At 43.8% G+C, this 22139-nt stretch overlaps 1 protein-coding gene across 2 annotated transcripts in view; it reads right to left on the bottom strand.

Moving 5' to 3' along the window:
• SLC4A11 (solute carrier family 4 member 11) overlaps positions 1-22139 on the bottom strand; it is a 228856-nt gene that overhangs the window by 103140 nt on the left and 103577 nt on the right. The window contains exons 4-5 of one of the 2 annotated variants that reach the window (XM_077478039.1): positions 10958-11004; positions 6320-6551 (exon numbers count right to left, since the gene is read on the bottom strand). In XM_077478039.1, coding sequence (XP_077334165.1) covers positions 6320-6551; positions 10958-11004 — 279 coding nt within the window. The remainder of the gene's footprint in view (positions 1-6319; positions 6552-10957; positions 11005-22139) is intronic. The other variant, XM_077478040.1, reaches the window with a different exon arrangement.

Below are 22139 nucleotides of genomic sequence, written 5' to 3'. Positions count from 1 at the left end.
TAAAAATAGCGCCTGCAAAGCGCCCTGAAAGAGCCGCTCCTCACACTCAAGTGTGAAAGCCCCGAGGCCTTTCGGACTGGAGCTGTGCGCTAGCGGGACGGTAAAAAAAAGTCCTGCTACCAGAATCTTTGGAGCGGTGTGTGTATAGCGCTCCTGCCCATTGAAATGAATGGGGCAGTGTGGCTATACCGCCAGCAAAGTGCTTCTGCAGCAGCGCTTGGCGGTGGTTTTAACCCTCTCTCGCCAGCTAGCAGGGGGGGGGGGGGGTAAAACCGCCCCGCTAGCAGCCGAATACCGCCGCTAAAACGACGGTAAAATTTTAACGCTGGCGCCCGCACCGCCCCAGTGTGAAAGGAGCCTTAAAGTCCCAAAACCCCTTTTTTGTGTTTGTATATAGGGATGGAGTCGCATGGGTGCATGTGTCTCATATAAAGTCCCAAACTGTTCTTAGTATAGATCAGCATTATATACAGGATGTGCTGATGAAGATTCTTATTTGTTAGGGCTGAGCTCAGCCCTTCCTTCTGAGCCGGCCGCTCAGCTGTCGGCTGATTCCCAGCTCCCATCTCTCCACAGTTACTCACCTGCTGATGATATCCTGCTCGTCAGTCCTGCCTACTTTAGCCATCCAGTCCAGAGGAGCTCTGCCTTTGACTCTGTCAACATCACAGAAACTGAGACGCTCTCCTGCAATCCTGTTCAAGACTTGCTTTGCCGACATCCTTTCTGGCTCCAGATCCTGCTTGCTGTTGCACTACATTGATCCCTGACCTCCTGGCTTGGCTGACTATCGGTTCCGGTTACTGAACTTTGGCTATGTTTTGACTACGTTTGTTCTTTTTAACTTTTATTATTAAACAAGTGTGATTTAACTGTACTTCTGTCTCGGCCTGATTTAATGGTTTCTGACATTATTGCGTTGTCACCCAGTCCCAACGCTCTCCCAGAGCAATCTTGCAAGTTGGAGTGCCCGTTGCACTGCCATGTCTTATGGCAGCAGTGATGGCGAACCTTGGCACCGCAGATTTTTTGGAACTACATTTCCCATAATGCTCAACTACACCGCAGAGTGCATGATGGGAAATGTAGTTCATCACTGTCCTATGGTTATCACCATCAGGATACCCGACCTAAGAAATAATATACATTATACAGCATCTGCTGGAGGCAGGAATCGGCTGCAAAGGGGGAGGAGGCAGGAATCGGCGGCAAAGAGGAAGGAAGGAAACAATCGGCTGCAAAGAGGAAGGAAGGAAACAATCGGCTGCAAAGAGGAAGGAAGGAAACAATCGGCTGCAAAGAGGAAGGAAGGAAACAATCGGCTGCAAAGAGGAAGGAAGGAAACAATTGGCTGCAAAGAGGGGGCAGAAGATCAGCAACACTGAAACAGTTAAAAAAAAAAAATACACCACACCAATTGACAATTGTTTCTGATACTCGGTGCTCTAGCAAACAAATGTCATTCAGTTTAGGTTTCCATCCACTATACTATTTCCTGCAATTCTGCCCCTTGTGGCCCCTCCAGTTGTCTGCGAGTCTGTCGGGGCACGTGGTGATCCTCCGATGTCAATAACATTGCTGCTTCATCACACAGACTGTAACAGCTGCTTCACCTCAGCGCTGGCTGGAAGGAATTAGGCCCAACTCTCTACAGTGAATGAGTCAGCTCACAAATATTCATGAAGGAGGAAAACAAGAGGCTAATCGGTACAGGATCCTGCCGAGAGAGGCAGCCATGCCGGGCCACGCTTGGCGGTGCCAACAGAAGGTGTAAACTTACTACCCCAGCACAAAAAAAAGGCACCCGCTCGGGGGCGCCGCACTCCTCCCGCAAGTCATGCCAGCGGGGTTCCAGCCGCACTTGTAATGCAGCAATATTGTGCAATTTCTCCAGAGATCCTCTGTGATGGAGGAATTTAATCTGAGAGCGGTTACAGGGCTCCTCTTGTCCTGCTGTAGTGAGGAATGGGACCCGTGGAGCCACAGAGCATTACAGATTGCCCAATAACAGAACGTTTCCATTATGCCGACTAAAGCAGAAAATTTCACGTGTTCTAAGTGACCCCTGGCACCATTATCAGAAACTAAAAATGGCAAAAAAATAAATAAAAAAAAAATTAAAAAAAAAGGAGAGCATTAACCCTTTCGCTGCCAGAACCATTTTTCGCCTTTTTTGCACGTTTAACTACTTCCCTACCAGGCCCATTCCAATCCTGCCATTTCTCTCCTACAAGTAATAAAAATAAATTAGGAGTGCACCGAATTTTCGGCAGCCGAAAAACTGCCGAAAATTGTGTTTTCAGCACATTGCCGAAAGGAAAATATTACCGATAACTAGAGCTGCACGATTCTGGCCAAAACGAGAATCATGATTTTTTTTTGCTTAGAATAAAAAGTTCACGATTCTCGCAACGTAAAATCTTTCACATTATACAAAAAAAAAAAAAAAAAGAAGGGCTAACTTTACTGGTTATTTTTTATTTTTTTTTGTCATTATTCATTAAACAAATAAAAAAAAAAAAAATGCTTTTGAAAGACCGCTGCGCAAATACAGTATGACATAAAATATTGAAACAACCACCATTTTATTCTCTAGGGTGTCTACTAAAAATATAGCAAAAAAAATAAAATTATTTTAACTTTTTTCACTTACACACACACACACAAAGTCTATTCCATTGAAAATTGTTACAATGTTTATACTTAAGTTCAACTGATAAAGAATGTTTTGATTCTTGGCAGACTGCCCAGTTTTTCTTGTCCTTTCTTTTGAGGGCTGTGGCTTCAGAAAAGCAGAGAATTCTTTGCATAGAAAGAATTGTGAAACGCTTTAGCCAAGATCACGATAAAGATTCTTGACGATTAATTGTGCAGCTCTACTGAGAACGGAGCTGAAAACGGGGTTGGGGCCCCATGCTGCCGCCCGTTGCGGGGAGGGGGGGGGGGCCAGTCCTCACTCCTCCTCTCCTCCCTCCCACAGAGCGGCGATGTCCGTGTGTCACAAAGCTGAAATCCTTATGTGACAGACAGCACACTGATCCAATGGTGGGACATTGAATCAGCGTGACCTGATCACAGGAGGTGGGATATTGTTACTGCAGCCCGGGCAATTCAATTCACAGCTCTGTGGCACGCGGAGATCACTGCTCTGATCCGGGCACAGGTGAGGCTGCATTGAATATAAATATTTTTTAAAACCACTTGCCAACCGTCTCCTGAACATATACGTCGGCAGTTTAAAGATGGATATCTCAGTAACGGCAGCAGCTGATGCCACAACCAAGGTATCCATCTTTTGAGCCGGCGGTCCCATTTAGGATAATGGTGGCGGATTCACCACAAGACCACCATTATCTGTGGCGGGAGAGGGGCCTCTTACTGGATCCGTCGGCAGCGGCAATCGGGACCTGTCCATGGCTTGGTATGGAGGCAAGCGAGAGGAAGAAGGTCCTCACCCGTCTCCATACTATAGCAGGGCTGAAGCGACGTCAAAACATCACTTCTGCCCATACGTCCTAAAGGGCCATTTTTCTGTTGTCATCTTTTCTCTATTTTTTTGCATTTAAGGCTAAATATGAGATCTGAGGACTTTTTGACCCCACATCTCAAAATTTAAAGGGGTTGTAAAGTAATTATAGTTTTTTTTTTTTTTTTAAACATGTTATACTTACCTCCACTGTGCAGCTCGTTTTACACAGAGTGGCCCTGAACCTGCTCTTCTGGGGTCCCTTAGCGGCTGTCCTGTCGCAAGTACAGCACGTTCATGCGAGCTCCCTCGCATGGTGAGAAGCACTTGCGAGCGCACTCCCAGGCTATAGCCGCTCACTGTATCACTCGGCCCCGTCCCCCGGAGCGCCACGTCATTGGATGTGATTGACAGCAGTGTGAGCCATTGGCTTCACTCTAGCCAATCAGCGGCCAAGCTGAGCGGCAAACGCGGGACTTTCTAGGGGTCTGGGGGGGGGGGGGGGGGGGGGGGGCTGGCACGGTCAGATGTTTTTTCACCTTAATGCATAGAATGCATTAAGGTGAAAAAATATTTACCTTTACAACCCCTTTAAGGAGGACCTGTCATGCTTTTTTTTCTATTACAAGGGAAAAAAATTATTTTTTTCAACTGAAAAAATAAAATCAAGTAAAAAAAAAAAAGTTTTTTTAAAAGACCCGTCTCAAACCACACATGTGACGTATCGCTGTGATCGGTAGAGCGAGAACAAGAATTCTAGCCCTAGTCCTAGATGCAAAACATGCAACCTGTAGAATTTTTTAAACGCTGCCCTATGAGATTTTTAAGGGTAAAAGTTTGATGCCATTCCACGAGCGGGCGCAATTTTGAAGCGTGACATGTTGGGTATCAATTTACTGGGCATAACATTATCTTTCACAATATAAAATAAAAAAAAAAAATTGGGCTAACTTTAATGTTATCGTCTTTTTTATTTTATTTAAAAAGTGAATTTTTTCCAAAAAAAGTGCGCTTGTAAGACCGCTGCGCAAATACGGTGTGACAAAAAGTATTGCAATGACCGCCATTTTATTCTCTTGGGTGTTAGAACCCCCAAACATTATAAAAAAAATTCTAAGTAAGTTTGTAGCAAAAAAACTTGTTTTTAACTTGTAAACACAGTCTGAAAAAGAGGTCTGGTCTTGAAGTGGTTAAAAACTAATTTTCAGCCTAGTGCATCCTTAATTTTCAGTACCAAAACTTCCATTCGGTGCACCCCCCCCCCCCCAGTAGCGAACGCATACCTAAGCCCCGCCTACATATAACAATGGTGTTCAAACCATACATGTGAGGTGTCACCGCAAACCTTCGAGTGAGAGAAATAATTCTAGCCATACATCTAGCCTCTAACATGTAACCAGTAATACAATTTTAAAGCGTCGCCTATGGGGATTTTTAAGTACCAAAGTTTGGACGCCATCCCACGAGCGTGTACAATTTTGAAGCGTGACATGTTAGGTATCCATTTACTCGGCGTAACTTCGTCTTTCACATTATGCGAAAAAATTGGACTAACTTTAATGTGTGTGTTTTTTTTTTTTTTTTAAAACATGTTCCAAAAATTGCTGCGCAAATACAGTGCGAGATAAAAAGTTGCAACAATGGCCATTGTATTCTCTAGGGTTGTTGCTATAAAAAAACATATAATGTTTAGGGGTTTGTAATATTGTAATTTTTTAGCAAAAAAAAAGATTTTACACGTAGAGAAATGTCAGAATTGGCCCGGGTGCGAAGTTATTAAAGATGGTGCTGCTATAAGACCATACAAACAGACCAAAAGATGTGCACTTGCATACAAAAATGAGCCCTGAGAATCAAGCGTTCAGCGGTGTTTGATCGCTTGGTTCTCAGAGCTGGCAGGAGATAGATGCAGCATGGAACCCACCTACGCAAGTATGATTCTGCAATTTAAAAAAAAGCAATACTTCTCTTTTAAAGTGTATTTTTTACCCCAAACAAATAGCATTTGAAAAATTACTGGGTAAATACCGTGTGACATAAAACAATGGAAAACGCCCACCATTTTTTTTTTATTCTCAAGGAAGGGCCTCGGCTTTAAAAAAATTAAATAAAAATAAAAATTTTGCTTGAAAATCAGTCAGAACCCCCAAATAAAATTTATATTATATATATATATATATATATATATATATATATACACATACACAATATAATATAATATAATATAATATAATATAATATAATATAAATATAAATATATATATATATATACACACACACACACACACACACACATATATATACAAACACACACACACACACAGGTGTCGACACTTGCCTGAACAAATCACAAGAGGAGAGGTCGGCACTCGGAATGGCATTCAACAATGGTTATGCCTTATTGCAAAAACATGCATATAACAGCTGTAAAACAGCCAATGCGTTTTGGCCGTCAAGCCTTAGTTATAACCGAGTCCCAACCGCAACACGTCTGAGCTCCAGGGTTGTGGCTCATTGTGGGCCTGTGACTCACTAGCAGAGCAAGGATAAAGATGACAGCCCTAGAAGTTGCACCGACAGACAAGTCAGCGACAGCAGTGGCCGCAATTCCTTCAGTACATCAAGAAGGAGAATGCATGTGGACGGGGCGATTCCCAGCAAGTGCACAACACAATAATCCCCTCCATTGAGCTCTGCTGGCCAGCAAAAAAAGGGCTCAATTAAAAACAGACAATATTTTTTGGCTGAAAACAGAAACCTGGAGGCCACCTATAATACACAGTTCTCCTGGACATCTATGAAATAAGGACATGTGTCACAGCCTACCACAATAGAGCGATGAGGATTGCTCACCGTTGCCTTCCCTCGGGGCCTCAGCGTCTGTAAATAAAGTGCTCATGATTTTATCAAAGTTACAGGTGGGCTCGGCGTTCTCGGGGTCTTCCACAAAGTGCTTGAGCATCTCCCGCAGGACGTCATCCAGAGAGGTCGCCGTCTCATCCAAGATAATGCTGGCTTTGGCAAGGAAACCGTCCAGGTCCCGGTGGGCTCTCACCTCCTCCTCAAAGTTCTTTAATTTTAGATACTGAAGAGAGAGAGAGAGAAACAAGATCACTGATAGTTTCTGGAATGGCTGCATGATATTACCTGTAGCCAGACTATGGAGTGTGTGTGTAATATATATATATATATAAATTAATTTTTTTATTACACACACACACACACACACACACACACACACACACACACATAGTATAAATAACTTATTAATAAAAACGATATATATTCTTTTAATCATTTTAGATTATGTATTAAAGAGGGAGTAAACCCTGATTGGGTTTACTTGCCGTTTGTCTCCCTGCAATAGTAGCTCATTATGTGTCACTTACCTGACAGGAGCCAGCGATGTCACTGCTGTCCCCTGTAGCGTGAAGTGTCCATCTTTTTCCGGGTATCGCTGCTCTGGTGAGTGGCCGGAGCAGCGATGGCATCACTCCCGCGCATGCGCGCGGGAGCCGCCACTATGCTCAGTGTGCCTGCGTGCCGTTGTCTACAGCGCATGCGCCGTAGACAGCGGTGCCTTGTCTTTTTGCAAATGTCTCCTAAACCGTGTAGGTTTAGAAGATATTTCTTGGACCTACAGATAAGCCTTAATCTAAGCTTACCTGTAGGTCAAAGTGGTCTATAAGGGTTTACAACCACTTTAAATGTGTGTGTAAAGAATATATATTTATAATACACATAGGGGGTTATTTACTAAAGGAAAAACCACTCTGCACTGCAAGTGCACTTGGAAATAAAGTCGATGTAGATCCGAGGGGAACATGCAAGGAAAATAAAAACCAGCATTTTAGCTTGCACATGATTGGATGAGAAAATCAGCAGAGCTTCCCCTCATTTAAGATCTACCCCTTAGATTTAGAGCGACTGCACTTTGATCAGTAGAGAAGGCCCCCATTACACTGGTGGCCAGTAGAGAAGGCCCCCCCATTACACTGGTGGCCAGTAGAGAAGGCCCCCCCATTACACTGGTGGCCAGTAGAGAAGGCCCCCCATTACACTGGTGGCCAGTAGAGAAGGCCCCCATTACACTGGTGGCCAGTAGAGAAGGCCCCCATTACACTGGTGGCCAGTAGAGAAGGCCCCCTTTACACTGGTGGCCAGTAGAGAAGGCCCCCTTTACACTGGTGGTCAGTAGAGAAGGCCCCCTTTACACTGGTGGCCAGTAGAGAAGGCCCCCTTTACACTGGTGGCCAGTAGAGAAGGCCCCCTTTACACTGGTGGCCAGTAGAGAAGGCCCCCTTTACACTGGTGGCCAGTAGAGAAGGCCCCCTTTACATGTTGGACAGTAGAGAAGGCCCCCATTACACTGGTGGACAGTAAAGACGGCCCCCCATTACACTGGTGGACAGTAGAGAAGGCCCCCATTACACTGGTGGACAGTAAAGACGGCCCCCATTACACTGGTGGTCAGTAGAGACGGCCCCCATTACACTGGTGGTCAGTAGAGACGGCCCCCATTACACTGGTGGTCAGTAGAGACGGCCCCCATTACACTGGTGGTCAGTAGAGAAGGCCCCCTTTACACTGGTGGTCAGTAGAGAAGGCCCCCTTTACAATGGTGGTCAGTAGAGAAGGCCCCCTTTACAATGGTGGTCAGTAGAGAAGGCCCCCTTTACACTGGTGGTCAGTAGAGAAGGCCCCCTTTACACTGGTGGTCAGTAGAGAAGACTTCCCTTTACATTGGTGATCAGTGGGAAGACTGCTCCTCACATTGGTGGTCAGTGTAGTACACCTTATCTTGGTGGTTAGTGAAGAGCTAGGTCACATTGGTGATTCATTGAGAAAGGTTCCCCTTAGATTGGTCAGTAGAAAGGTCACCATTACAATGGTGGTCAGTAGAAAGGTCCTCATTACACTGGTGGTCAGTATGGAAAAAATGTCCCTTATATTGGTGATCAATGTAAGCACCATTCTTCCCACTGAAGATCAGTATGAAGAATGCCCCTTTACCCTGGTGTAAAGTGAAGAGCTAGGTTTACATTGTTGACCCAGGGAGAGGGGTCCTCTTAGGTTGGTGGTCAGTAGAAACATCCCCAATTACACCAGTAGTCAGCGAGAATTCTCCTTAGATCAGTGGGAAGAATGCTCCCAACATTGGTGCTCAGTATGAAGAATGCCCCTTACAATTGTGGTCAGTGTAGGGCTCCTTACCAGTCCTTGATTAGTTAAGAGCTAGGATACATTTGTGAGCAGTGGAGCACCCCCCCTCTTAGATTGGTGGTCAGTTTCCTATGACACTAGTGGTTAGTGGATAAGGACCTCCATTACACTGGTGATCAGCGGTAAGAATGTCTGTTACATTGGTGGACTGTGGGAAGAGAAACTACCTCCCTTATTGAAAGTTGAAAAGATCATTGTCACTAGTTACCCAACAGAAAAAGAGGAAGTTGCTCAATACTCAAAGAACCCCTAGCAACGCCTGGAGGAAGAGGTTTAAGGTGATCCCTTTGACATTTTTATTTAAGGTTTCAATCACAACTCTGTGTAGTATGGTTTATTCAAAATCTATATCTACCACTGGCATGAATGGTAAATTCCCTCATACTTGGATCATACTACCCAAAAATAAGTGTGACTGTATCCTTAAAAACCAAATAGGAAAACAAAAAAAAACAAAAAAACAACACTACAGTGCCTTGCGAAAGTATTCTCCCCCCTTGAACTTTTCAACCTTTTGCCACATTTGAGGCTTCAAACAAAGATATAAAATTTTTATTTTTTGTGAAGAATCACCAACAAGTGGGACACAATTGTGAAGTAGAACGAAATCTATTGGATTTTTGAAACTTTTTTAACTAATAAAAAAATGAAAAGTGGGGCGTGCAAAATTATTCGGCCCTCTTGCGTTAATACTTTGTAGAGCCACATTTTGCTGCGATTACAGCTGCAAGTCGCTTGGGGTATGTCTCTATCAGTTTTGCACATTGAGAGACTGAAATTCTTGCCCATTCTTCCTTGCAAAACAGCTCTCTTTCCACAGATTCTCGATTGGATTCAGGTCTGGACTTTGACTTGGCCATTCTAACACCTGGATACGTTTATTTGTGAACCATTCCTTTGTAGATTTTGCTGTATGTTTGGGATCATTGTCTTGTTGGAAGATAAATCTCCGTCCCAGTTTCAGGTCTTTTGCAGACTCCAACAGGTTTTCATCCAGAATGGTCCTGTATTTGGCTGCATCCATCTTCCCCTCAATGTTAACCATCTTCCCTGTCCCTGCTGAAGAAAAGCAGGCCCAAACCATGATGCTGCCACCACCATGTTTGACAGTGGGGATGGTGTGTTGAGGGTCATGAGCTGTGTTGCTTTTACGCCAAACATATAGTTTTGCATTGTGGGCAAAAAGTTCGATTTTGGTTTCATCTGACCAGAGAACCTTCTTCCACATGTTTGGTGTGTCTCCCAGGTGGCTTGTGGCAAACTTTAGACGAGACTTTTTATGGATATCTTTGAGAAATGGCTTTCTTCTTGCCACTCTTCCATAAAGGCCAGATTTGTGCAGTGTACGACTGATTGTTGTCCTATGGACAGACTCTCCCACCTCAGCTGTAGTTCTCTGCAGTTCATCCAGAGTGATCATGGGCCTCTTGGCTGCATCTCTGATCAGTCTTCTCCTTATCTGACCTGAAAGTTTAGAGGGACGGCCAGGTCTTGGTAGATTTGCAGTGGTCTGATACTCCTTCCATTTCAAAATGATCGCTTGCACAGTGCTCCTTGGGATGTTTAAAGCTTGGGAAATCTTTTTGTATCCAAATCCGGCTTTAAACTTCTCCACAACAGTATTACGGACCTGCCTGGTGTGTTCCTTGGTCTTCATGATGCTCTCTGCGCTTTCAACAGAACCCTGAGACTATCACAGAGCAGGTGCATTTATACAGAGACTTGATTACACACAGGTGGATTCTATTTATCACCATCAGTCATTTAGGACAACATTGGATCATTCAGAGATCCTCGCTGAACTTCTGGAGTGAGTTTGCTGCACTGAAAGTAAAGGGGCCGAATAATTTTGCACGCACCACTTTTCAGTTTTTTATTTGCTAAAAAAGTTTAAATTAATTATCCAATAGATTTCGTTCCACTTCACAATTGCGTCCCACTTGTTGGTGATTCTTCACAAAAAATTAAAATTTTAGATCTTTATGTTTGAAGCCTGAAATGTGGCAAAAGGTTGAAAAGTTCAAGGGGGCCGAATACTTTCGCAAGGCACTGTACACAACCCGATAAAGGAGGACGAAGGATTCAACCTACTGGGATCCAATCAATTTGAACTGGTCTACGATGCATTGCTCTTCCACCTAGGTTTTCTTGCTTTACGGATAAAGCCAATGACAACTGTTTTTACTCACTGTTGACTTCTTATACTTTATAAATGGAGAAAAAAAAAAAAAAAAGACCCTCAAGTCAACAAGTAAGGGCAGTGCTCACCTTTCGTGATGTGTGCAGTAATACGCAGCCGGCGTTCTCATTTTCTGCTGAAAGAAAATTAAAATTCATTAGAAGATGTGGAGTTCCATCAACATGACTTATGGGAGAAGATTCTACAATATCTGCCACCTTGTAAAATATTCAGAAGGGAAAATGATATTTCCATTAAAATATATATAATTTTTTTTACCTAGTCTACAGTTTTGTGAAGGGATTCTACCGAAAAGCCTCTTATCAATCACTATTAGACATTGAAAAGGCAATATGAACAAGATTGATAACTTTTTTATTGAAACAGGAAAAGGATGAACGGTTCTACCGAGTGCTAGAACAATGTACAAATGTGCAGTACTCCTCCAATCAAAGTAAAAAGCACAGTATTGATTTAAAACGCGCCGATCATTAACATTAAGACCTGGCTTCTTTTACTTTTCACTCCCTTAAATGGTGGCAGAAAGCACCAAATGATGATTTCTTTTTCCTTGATTTGCATTTTTATTTTATAACCCGGTAATAAATTTACATGTACTTGGCAGACCTGGCTAATGAAACTTGAGAGTACAAAAACGGCAGCATTTAAAGGGATCCTGAACTGGTCTACATGGTAGCAATATATATTGCTTTGCATGCTCCAATATGGAGACTCTCACATATAAGAGAGTAAGAACTACAGGCTACAGAGGGGCCTTGCCATTCCATGTGCACCTTGCTTCAAAAAGCTAGTTCTAAAAATTGGGGCGGTTGCCATTGTTGTATAGCTTGCCCGCTGGATTCAGCATGAGGATACATTCATGGGGACACATTCAGCTGCCATGATGCTCTTGCTGGGCTTCTAATGTGTCCCTGTGCCTTTTATAAGGAATGGGCTTCTGACCCCGGATGACGTCAGATGTTGCTGACGAAACGCGCTGTCCGAAACGTCAGGGAAACACTTCATTTCCGGTCTTTAAAGCGCAGGTGGAGCACAAACGAGCGCTTTCAGTTTTGATTTCTATATTGACATTGATGTGTATTTTATATATTTAATAAAACTTGATATCATTACACTATCGGAGGTTTTGTGTACAATTGTGAACGCTCTAGAATACCCTAAAAAAAAAAAAAATAATAATAATAATAATACTCAAGGAATTAAATAAATGCCCAAATACACCAATAATAATTGTATTAATGGACATTTAATTCTTTGAGTATTATTTTTTTTATTATTTTTTGGATTTTTTGAGAATTTTAGGAGTGTATACAATATCCTATGGAGTGATTGGTATTGGTACACATGAAAGGGAATGTGTTAGGGTGCTGGTGGCCGTTTATTAAAGCAAACAAATACCACATAGCAGCTCACAAGATACACATATGAGAGGCTCCTTTAACTTTTCCCTTTTACAAGTGAGGTGCACAGAGTCTCTTAAAGGCGCCGCAGCACTTAAGTAAATGTTGGCATCCAGTTGTCCACATGTACATGTAGCACTGACCCCCGAAGGAGCTGCTGGTTTTATTGGGCTTACCGTTACCTTCTTGACCTCTTCTTCGTCTAGAGGTTCCCGTGGTAGATGGCCCAAAGAAATTTGGAAATTAACACAGAATCTTCTTTTGGGTTATTTATTTAAACCAGAAACAGTCTTTAGACAAGGGTAAAGGGTTAGGATTAAGATCAGGTACTTCGGCAAAAATGCAAAGTCTCTTATAGGAAAAATCCAGAGAATAGCAACCGTTTCACATCTGGATTTTACAACCCCCGGATAGACCTCCTCTCACTAGGCCTAGCAGCCTGTAGGATGATGCCACAGACTGGAGCGTAGAATATTTTAGAAAAGTCTCTGCCACAGACTTGAGCATTACTGAGGGACAGACAAATTTAAAGAGCTATCATACGGTACCAGTATCTCTCAGCCGATCCGGCGATACCGTATGAGTGTAGATCCATGTAGTGTCCTTCAACTAAGCCTCCAGGCTCCTTCAGAGAAGCCAGCCTTGCGCACGGCCTTCTCCTGAAGAGTCCTCCCCTGGGGTTTCTCCAGTTGCTGGGCCTCTCCATTGGATGAGACGGCACCGGACCACCTTTGGATCAATAGGCCCCAAAATCCATTCAGGCCTGTCCCTGCAGTTGCTCTGCCTCGGGCTAGCCAGCTCCGAGACTCAAATTGCATGGTTCCGCACACCAGGCCAGGAGGGCCACGGGGGCTGGTCAGGAGGACCAGAACTAAACAGACAGAAAATATTTTCTGGACAGACCAGAACAGAACCCCCGAAGCACGTGATGTCAGTACCTTAAATACCACCTCCCAGCATGCACAGCAGGAGAACAAGCCCACTGGGCTGGTTCTGAAAGAACAGTGGCACTCAATAGAACCAGCTAGACTGCGTTCTCAACCTTGCCGGCGGTGACAGCGACTCCGAAAGTCAAGGAGAACCCAGTGCAACCCAGCTAGACTGGTACTGAAACCAGAAATTTAGAAAATTAGCCCCAAAACCCAACTGTGGTTTCAGGAAAGTTAACTTTGAAAAAACCATAGCGCCTGCTCGTCAGGAGCCAGCGCTACATACAGGATACTACTAGCTGACCAAGAACCTGATGTATGCAGGAGTACCCGTTTGGGATACCATATGCGAGTTTAGAACTTTGAGAAAAGAGGTCACATATTTCCCGTGAGTACGGTGTGATTCTGCTGGAAAAAGAGGAAGAAAATGACTTTCTTGGGCGTCACTTTTATCACCTTTGGATGTACTCATTTCCACTTAGCGCCTTGCTTGGGCGGTCTTCTACGAACTTTTACACTTTACACATTTTTTTTATTGCTCATTGGATATTACTTGCATTTATAGGAGCCCGGTCTAGTTTTTAATTATTTTTCCAACTTCTTTCAGGCATACCTTCCCATCCATTGCTATATATGCTCCAACTTGGAGACTCTCAAAGAGTTAGGATCGCACTTTACAGAGGAACCTTGACAAGACATTGTGGCTTTATATATATATATATATATATATATATATATATATATATATATATATATATATATATATATATATATATATATATATATATATATATATATATATACACACACACACACACACACACACACACACATATATATATATATACACACACACACACACACATACATACATACACACACACACTTGCAAATGGGTGCAACTAAAACCTCTCTTTTTAACTTAAATTGTGACAATTCTATTTGGGGCTTCTTCTTTTTTTGCAAACTAGCATGTATGCAATGCCAGAAAATTGTATCGAATGGTACAATTGGTCTTCCAGTCAATCCCTGTATCTTTGTGGAGTCCTCTGAAGCTCAAGCCCAGGCTGAACATAGGACCTTGACCTTTGTTCAAGTCAATATTAAAGCCCTGCCTCTCCTTATTCTGTCACGTACCAGAGTCTCTAAAAAAAAGTTTGCAATTTGACAGCTAAACCAGGCGTGGTGTTTAACAGGGTGGTGGGGCTTTATCTCTTGGCAATTTGGACAGACGTTGGGGCTCCAAGTGCAGCCAACTTTAACAAATGTTCCTGCAAATACAACTACGTGCCTACTCCTCAGCACTATTAATAGGTTGCCTTGCAAGCATGTTCCCGTTTAAGTTTAATGTAAAGGGGAGGGTCATACACATGAGCATACAATACGATCAGACCGGTGTGTGCAGTTATGTTAGAACAGGAAGGGCCCATCCCCAAACAGTTTCCATAAAGTTGGGAGCATGAAATTGTCCAAAATGTCTTGTATGCCGACGCCTAAAAGCCGCATACACACGATCAGGTTGTTGGCCAACAAAGAGTCAGACTTTTGTCCGAAGGGTGTGTGCCGGGAACTTGTCTTGCATACAAAAAACGGCAGACAATTGTTGGCCAACAAACATAGTGATGTATTACGTGGAATTTTAGCTCTTGAGCATCACCCTTTGGGCACCTTCTGCTAATGCCGTGTTTTGTGAGCATTGATTCCAAGCATGCGTGTTTGTATTTTCAACTTCTGTGTGACAGACTTGCGTACACATGATACAAAAGTCTGACAACAGACCGTCGTCTGCCGAAAATTTACTAGCCTGCCAGCCAACATTTGTTGGCGGAAAGTTAGACAACAATTGTCTGGAGGAGCGTACCAAGGGTCAAATTTTAGGCAAACAGTCTCATCACACAATTCCCTGCCGAAAATCCGATCATGTGTACGAGGATTAAGAGTTCCCTTCACTGGAACAAAGGGACCAAGCCCAACCCCTGAAAAACAACCCCACACCATAATCCCCCCTCCAACAAATGATTTGGACCAGTCCACAAACCAAGGTCCATAAAAGAAATGGATGATAGAGTTTGGGGTAGAGGGACTAGCTGGCACAAAATCCTGACCTCAACCTGATAGAACACCTTTGGGATGAAGTAGAGCGGAGACTGCGAGCCAGGCCTTTTCATCCAATATCAGTGCCTGACCTCACAAATGCACTTCTGAAAGAATGGTCAAACATTCCCATAGACACTCCTAAACTTTGTGGACGGCCTTCCCAGAAGAGTCGAAGCTGTTATAGCCGCAAAGGGTGGGCCAACTCAACATTGTACCCTACGGACTAAGACTGGGATGCCATTAAAGTTCATGTGTGTGTAAAGGGCAGGTGTCCCAATACTTTTGGATATATACACATTTCCCCCCCCCCCCCCCCATTCTTTAATTGGTAATAAATATGAAGCATTGAATATGAATATGAAGCACAGCAACCTCCAGCTGTCCTTTTAAAGGAACATTCCTGGAGCTCTCCTTTAAATACGGCATGTATTAACTAATGTAAATATAAATTCAAATCACAATGCATTCCAGAAACATCTGCTGGCTCTAAGATGCAGTTGGAAAACAGTGCTGAGAAAACATTTCCTCTCGTATAAAAGTAAAAAACTTTTACAAGCCCCAGGAGTGTGAGGAATACATAAAGGTCCTGTGGAGACGCGGTGTGACCTGAAGAGGCATTGGTCATCCTGCTGCACCGCGGGCTGTTTTGCGATGTGTGCAATGTTCATCTCACTGGAGTCACAGATGGGGAACCCCGCCAGAACCACAACGGAAAATGATCTGTGATCGCCGAGTAGATAAGGGCGCTCACACACAAAGAACAGTGCACAACGTGGCCCACAAACCTGACACAGGTGCTACAACTCACACAGACCTTTTTATATAGGCACGATACGTGTTATAATATCACATCAACTCCAGACATTTGTGAGTCCATGCAAACGATTGCGTTACAGTATCATAAGCATATGCATTGAGTTTTAGTTCTATGTGATGCTTTGTAAAACCACCGTCTTCCCAATATATATATATTATGTGTGTGGTTAACATAAGGAGGTAAACGCATACATTTTCATTAGCAGAGACCCTAGAGAAGAAAAAGGTGGTAATTTTTTTTATGTCACACGGTATTTGCGCAGCGATTTCGCAAACACAATTTTTGGGGAAAAATACACTTTAACGAATTTTTTAGTAAAATATAAAAGGCGATGTTGTGTCGAGTAAATAGATACCAAACATGTCAGGTTTTAAAATTGTACACACTCTTGGAATGGTGCTAAACGAAGGTACTTCAAAAATCTCCATAGGCGACGCAACATTCGCGGTGATAGCGCACGTGTGTGGTGTGCAGAATGTTTACATATGCGGGCTCGACCTACTTATATGTTTATTTCTGCATGTGGGAAAATTATATTATATTAATATATATATATATATACACATACATACACACACACACACACACACACACACACACACACACACACAATATATACAAACATACTTTTTTTTGAACAATGTCTCAAATTTTTATTTATTTTTTTACTTTTATTCCTATAACAAGAAATGTAAACGTCCCTTGTGATAGAAATAAGGGATGACTGGTCCTCTTTATGGAGACATCTGGGATCTATAAGACTCCAAATCTCTTCTCTACCCTGGAAAGAATGAGATTTAAAAAATAAAAAAAAAACCCCACCATTATCCTCTGCCTTCTAAAAAAAAAAAAAAAATGGCAGCTTTTACATCTGCCAGAGCCAGAAGTGACGACATGATTTAGTTTCCGGCCTCCCAAGACCATAGAGATGGCTGGGGACCATCTGGTGTTCACCTAGCTCTGTGGTAACCCAGCGCCGCCCTCAGATCAGATCTCTGGCTCTCCAATCACACGGGACAGCCGCCAATGCGTGGCAGAGGATGCTTCCCCTCCTGCTGCCTGTAAAAGCCTTCCAGCAGCTAATCAGGAATCACCGGCTGAAAAGAGACATCTGCCTGATTCCTGTAGCTGCAGGCATCATCCAGATATCACCACTTCAACCCAAGGACGTCATATGATGTCCTACAGGCAGGAAGTGGTTAAACCCCTGATGTTTCCAGAGCTCAATGGGACATTTACACACGTACATGAATAAGCAGTGACTTCTCCTCCCATCTCTGAGGTTTTAAAGGAGAACTATGGAAAAAAATATAAAATAAAAAACATATTCAGCTCCATGCTGTGGCATTGGTGTGATGCTGCAACTGGCCCATGTCTCCAAGACCGAGAACTGAGCAATCACATGACCGCTGATCATTCATTTCTTTGTCTGATCAAAATGGAAAACTGTCAGTCACTGGCTCTCTGCTCCTCCAGTGTTAACTGGAGTGCTGGGCTGGTGAGACGCAGCTCGCTTTAGCAATCGGTGAACTGGGTGGATCCTGACAATATCTTTGGGATCCATGCAGAGCCTGAAGTGGCCCTGCCACATCAGCCGATATGCTGACTAAGTCACGGGAGAATTTTTGTCCATACTTCTCTTTTAATGAGGCAATGTCTACAAGGAGATAGATACAGTTGTGCTGTCTTTTTAAATAACCCATCGTGCTCTGGGAATTTTTCTTCTTGCAATGCAAAATAATTAAAAATAATAAAAATAAATGAATACATTTTCAAAATGAATGCATGTCCATACTTCTCTTTTAATGAGACAGTGTCTGCAAGGAGATAGCTATGGTTGTGCTGTCTTTTTAGATGACCCGTGGTGCTCTGGGAATTGTTTTCCTTGCAATACATTTGAAAAAGAATGTACTTGTATAGTTAAAAATAATAAAAATAAATGAATACATTTTCAAAACGAATGCATGACCACCGGTTGTTACAGTGGATTGGGGTACTTGTTTTTCTTAGAGGACATTTAAAAACGTCCTTGATAACAATACCTAGTGCGCTCATGTTGCCTGTGATCAAGCTGTCACTAGACAGGAAAAAAACAAAAGGGCCAATAAAAATCGTGCATGTAAAGCGCTTCTCGTGTCTCCCCAGTGTGACAGCCTGAGTCCTGCAAGCACCATCTTTGGGGGGGGTTGGAGGAGCACTGTATATAGCACTCCTACACCACTCCTGCCTATTGAAATGAATGAGCAGTGCTTCAGAAACGCCTGAAAAGCACTGCAACACGGGCGCTTTTAACCCTTTTTTCAGCTGCTAGCGGGGGGGGGGGGGGGGGGGAATAAAAGCACCCCACTAGCAGCCATACACTAAGTGCCAGTTCACACAGGGGAGATCTGTCAGGTGGCTTAGCCGCCCGGCAAGTCGCGCTCCATGCATTGCAATGAAACCGTTCTGATAGGTGAAACTCAAGACACTTCGACTTAAAAAAAAAAAGTTTTCTGTACTACTTTGGGGCGACTTTGGAGCGGCGTGCATTGACTTCTATACAGAAGTCACGCCGTACGGGGGCAGCTTCGGAGTCGGATGACTTTGAAGCCGCCCGTGTGAACCGGTTTCTAAGGCTGCTTTCACACTGGGGCGGTATTCAGGCGTTACAGCGCTAAAAATAGCGCCTGTGTAGCGCCTGAAAAAAACCGGCCCCTTTCACACTGGAGCGATGCGCTGGCAGGACGGTGAAAAAAGTCCTGCTAGCCGCATCTTTGGAGCGATGAAGGAGCGGTGTATTCACCGCTCCTACCCATTGAAATCAATGGGACACCGCGGCAATGCGCCGCTGCAGCGGCGCTTTGCGGGCGGGTTTAACCCTTTTTCGGCCGCTAGCAGGGGTTAAAACCACCCCGCTAGCGCCCGCAGACCGCCAGCAGGGGTTAAAACCACCCCGCTAGCGCCCGCAGACCGCCGCTAAAACGACGGTAAAGCGCCGCTAAAAATAGCGGCGCTTTACGGCCGACGCCGCTCCCGCCCCAGTGTGAAAGCAGCCTTAGTGTCAAAGCCTAACTGAACAAGCTGAAGTTAGAAGCTGATTGGGTACTATGCACAGCTGCATCGTAAATATCCCCCTTTGTACAACTTCAGCAACTTAACTGCTTTGCATTGCTTTACCTACTTTTTCCTTTAGGTAGTTAAAAAAAAAATATATATATATATATATATATATATATATATATATATATAAATAAAAGTATTACTAAATATCACTCAAAGAAAACACTATTTATCTATATAAAAAAAGAAAGAAAAAAGTAGATAGAATATTGATTTGGGCACAGTGTTTCGCGACCGAGTAATTGTTATTCATAGTATCACAGCAATGAAAACTGAAAAATGGCCAGGGCAGGAACGGGTGTGCACGTGCTGGCAATGAGGTGGTTAAAGTATATTTATAGAGCAAACTCTTGTTTTTCGTTGATGGATTAGGGAGTGGTCATTTCCCCAGGAAATATTTCAATTTAGAGGAAATCTCTTCTAGATAGTGGTCACCGAAACACGCGTCCAAGACCTCCCACCACAATTCCGATTTCCCGTCACTTTCTCTCCCGGTGATAAGGACTCCCGAGTTAACAGGACAAATGGAGACAGTGGAACTTCCAAGCCAACTGTAGTAAACGCAGGAATTTTTTTTTTTCTAAAAAAGGGCCGCCCCCTGCAGGTGAACACTAGCACATTACGTCAGACTTGCCTTTCAAGCGAAGCTCTCCTAAACGGTGCAAATTTAGATATTTGTTGTGCCTACAGGTGTGCTTTATGGTAAGCTTACCTGTAGGTACAAGTTTCAATAGAGAGTTTTCTACCACTTTAAAGATAAACTTTTCCAGATTTCCAAAGGGTGTGCAGAATAGAAAATAAATCATCTTTGGTTTCAATTGATGTTGATGGGGAACATCTGAAAGTACGAAGGATAAACTGCTGAAGACCAGCGATGAACTTGGGCATATTCACACTAGGATCTGAACCTCCGAGTGTAGAAAAAATGATCCAGAGTAAACAAACGCAGATTAAGTCAGTTGACGCGTTTCAGCCTATAAGGCCTTAGTCATAACCATTGTGAGAGCCCATCAGCAGGAACTGGTAGAGATTCGAACAGTCTATGGCCGGTGTTCTGCTGAAAACTCCAACTCGCCAAAATCTTCAACCGCCTCACTTCCGTTGACTCCCCAGCAGCAATAATTGGAGATTTGGACAACTTGGCTGTTTTCACAGAACACCAGCAGCATATACACTACGGTACACGATATGAGTGGACATGATTAGTCACCAACATGGCCACCTCCAAGGCGGCAACAACTTTTTTTTTATTTCTTACCCCGTGTTATGTCAAAACAGCCAGCTTATCGCGTACCTTAGTGTATACACTGCCTGTGTTCTGTCAAAATAGCCAACTCATCCAAATCTTCAATTATTGCTGCTGGAGAGTAACCAGAAGTGACATGGTTGAAGATTTTGGCGAGTTGGAGTTTTCGGCAGAACACCGGCCATAGACAGTTCGAGACTCGGCCAGTTACTGCTGAACCGGCCAAGATTGGAGCTGTGTGTGGGCAGGCAAAAAGAGTTGATTGAACAGCTTGGGTAGAACCAGCCTGCCTGATTCACTTGCGATTAGCCACTAGCGTAAATCACCGTCTTCTCTCAGTGGATATGGCTTTGCCCGCCCCCCTCCAGGAGCAGGCAATTGCTCAGCAGGGGGGATACCCCTATCAGCACTGTCTGTGCTGATGGGGGAATCATGCGAATTTCTTTCCTGCACCCCATGGTCCCAGGAGAAAAATTTGCATGGTCTATAGCAAAGATATGCAATTAGCAGACCTCCAGCTGTTGCAAAACTACAAGTCCCATCATGCCCCTGCCCCTGGGTGTCATGCTTGTGGCTGTCAGTCTTGCAATGCCTCATGGGACTTGTAGTTCTGCAACAGCTGGAGGTCTGCTAATTGCATATCCCTGGTCTATGGCCTGCCTTAGAAAGCGGTCACCCGTGCGGACCAATCACCTGCAGCTGGGGCGTTCCTAACCCCAAAGTCACATGTAGATACGCCTCTTGTACACGTGCGGCTGTGGGGAAGGAAGTGTCCTGGCGGCAGTTGATTGGCCTTTACTGGTGATGGCTTCCTGTCGGGCACCCTCAAGTGGACTGGGATCCTAATCCAAACACACCTGAGCTCATCATGATTGAAGACCAGTAATTCTACTCATTTTATGCTCAAAATATAATAGAAACTTCCAAAATGTGCATGGTATATGGCCAGTGTAATAGTTAAAGCGATTGTAAAGGCTCTCTTTTTTTTTAAACATGTTCTACTTGCCTCCTCTGTGCAGTTGGTTTTGCATAGAGCAGCCCCGATCCTCCTCTTCTCGGGTCCCTCTTTGCTGCTCCTGGCCCCTCCCCTCCTTTTTTAGTGCCCCTCAGCAAGAAGCTTGCTACAGGGGGTACCCAAGTCAAGTCAGAGCTCCGTGTAACCAGACACGGAGCCCGGACCTGGCCCCGCCCTCTCCCTTGATTGGCTGACTGACTTTGACAGCCACAGGAGCCAATGGCGCCACTGCTCTGTCTCAGTAAATCAGGAGGAGTGTCCCAGATGGCTGAGGGGATTGTGGACATCGCTTGAGAGAGATGGGGCTATGGTAGATAATTAGGAGGGGGGGGGGGCTAGCTGCCATGACTGTATCCTCTTTTTTGGCCGGCGGTCCGGTTTCCAATAATAGTGGTCTCTGTGGCGTATTCGCCGCAAGATCACTTTAATCGGTGGTGGGAGAGGGGGCTTTCGACAAGCAGTTAAAGTGGTTGTAAAGACAGAAGTTTTTTTTTATCTTAATACATTCTATACATCAAGATTGAAAAAAAAAAAAAAAAAAGCTTCTGTATGCATCATTTAAGCATTTCTCTACAATTTCCAAACTCCTTATATACTCCTGGAGTAAAAAAAACGCAGTGACGAGGTGTTCTCCTCATAGAGAATGG

The sequence above is a fragment of the Lithobates pipiens genome, unplaced genomic scaffold (genome assembly GCF_037356315.1).
Source record: "Lithobates pipiens isolate NorthernLeopardFrog02 unplaced genomic scaffold, aLitPip1_a1.2 Scaffold_13, whole genome shotgun sequence".
Lineage (NCBI taxonomy): Eukaryota > Metazoa > Chordata > Amphibia > Anura > Ranidae > Lithobates > Lithobates pipiens.
The sequence above is the reverse complement of the archived record's forward strand: the minus strand, read 5'-3'. Positions and strand labels throughout refer to the sequence as shown.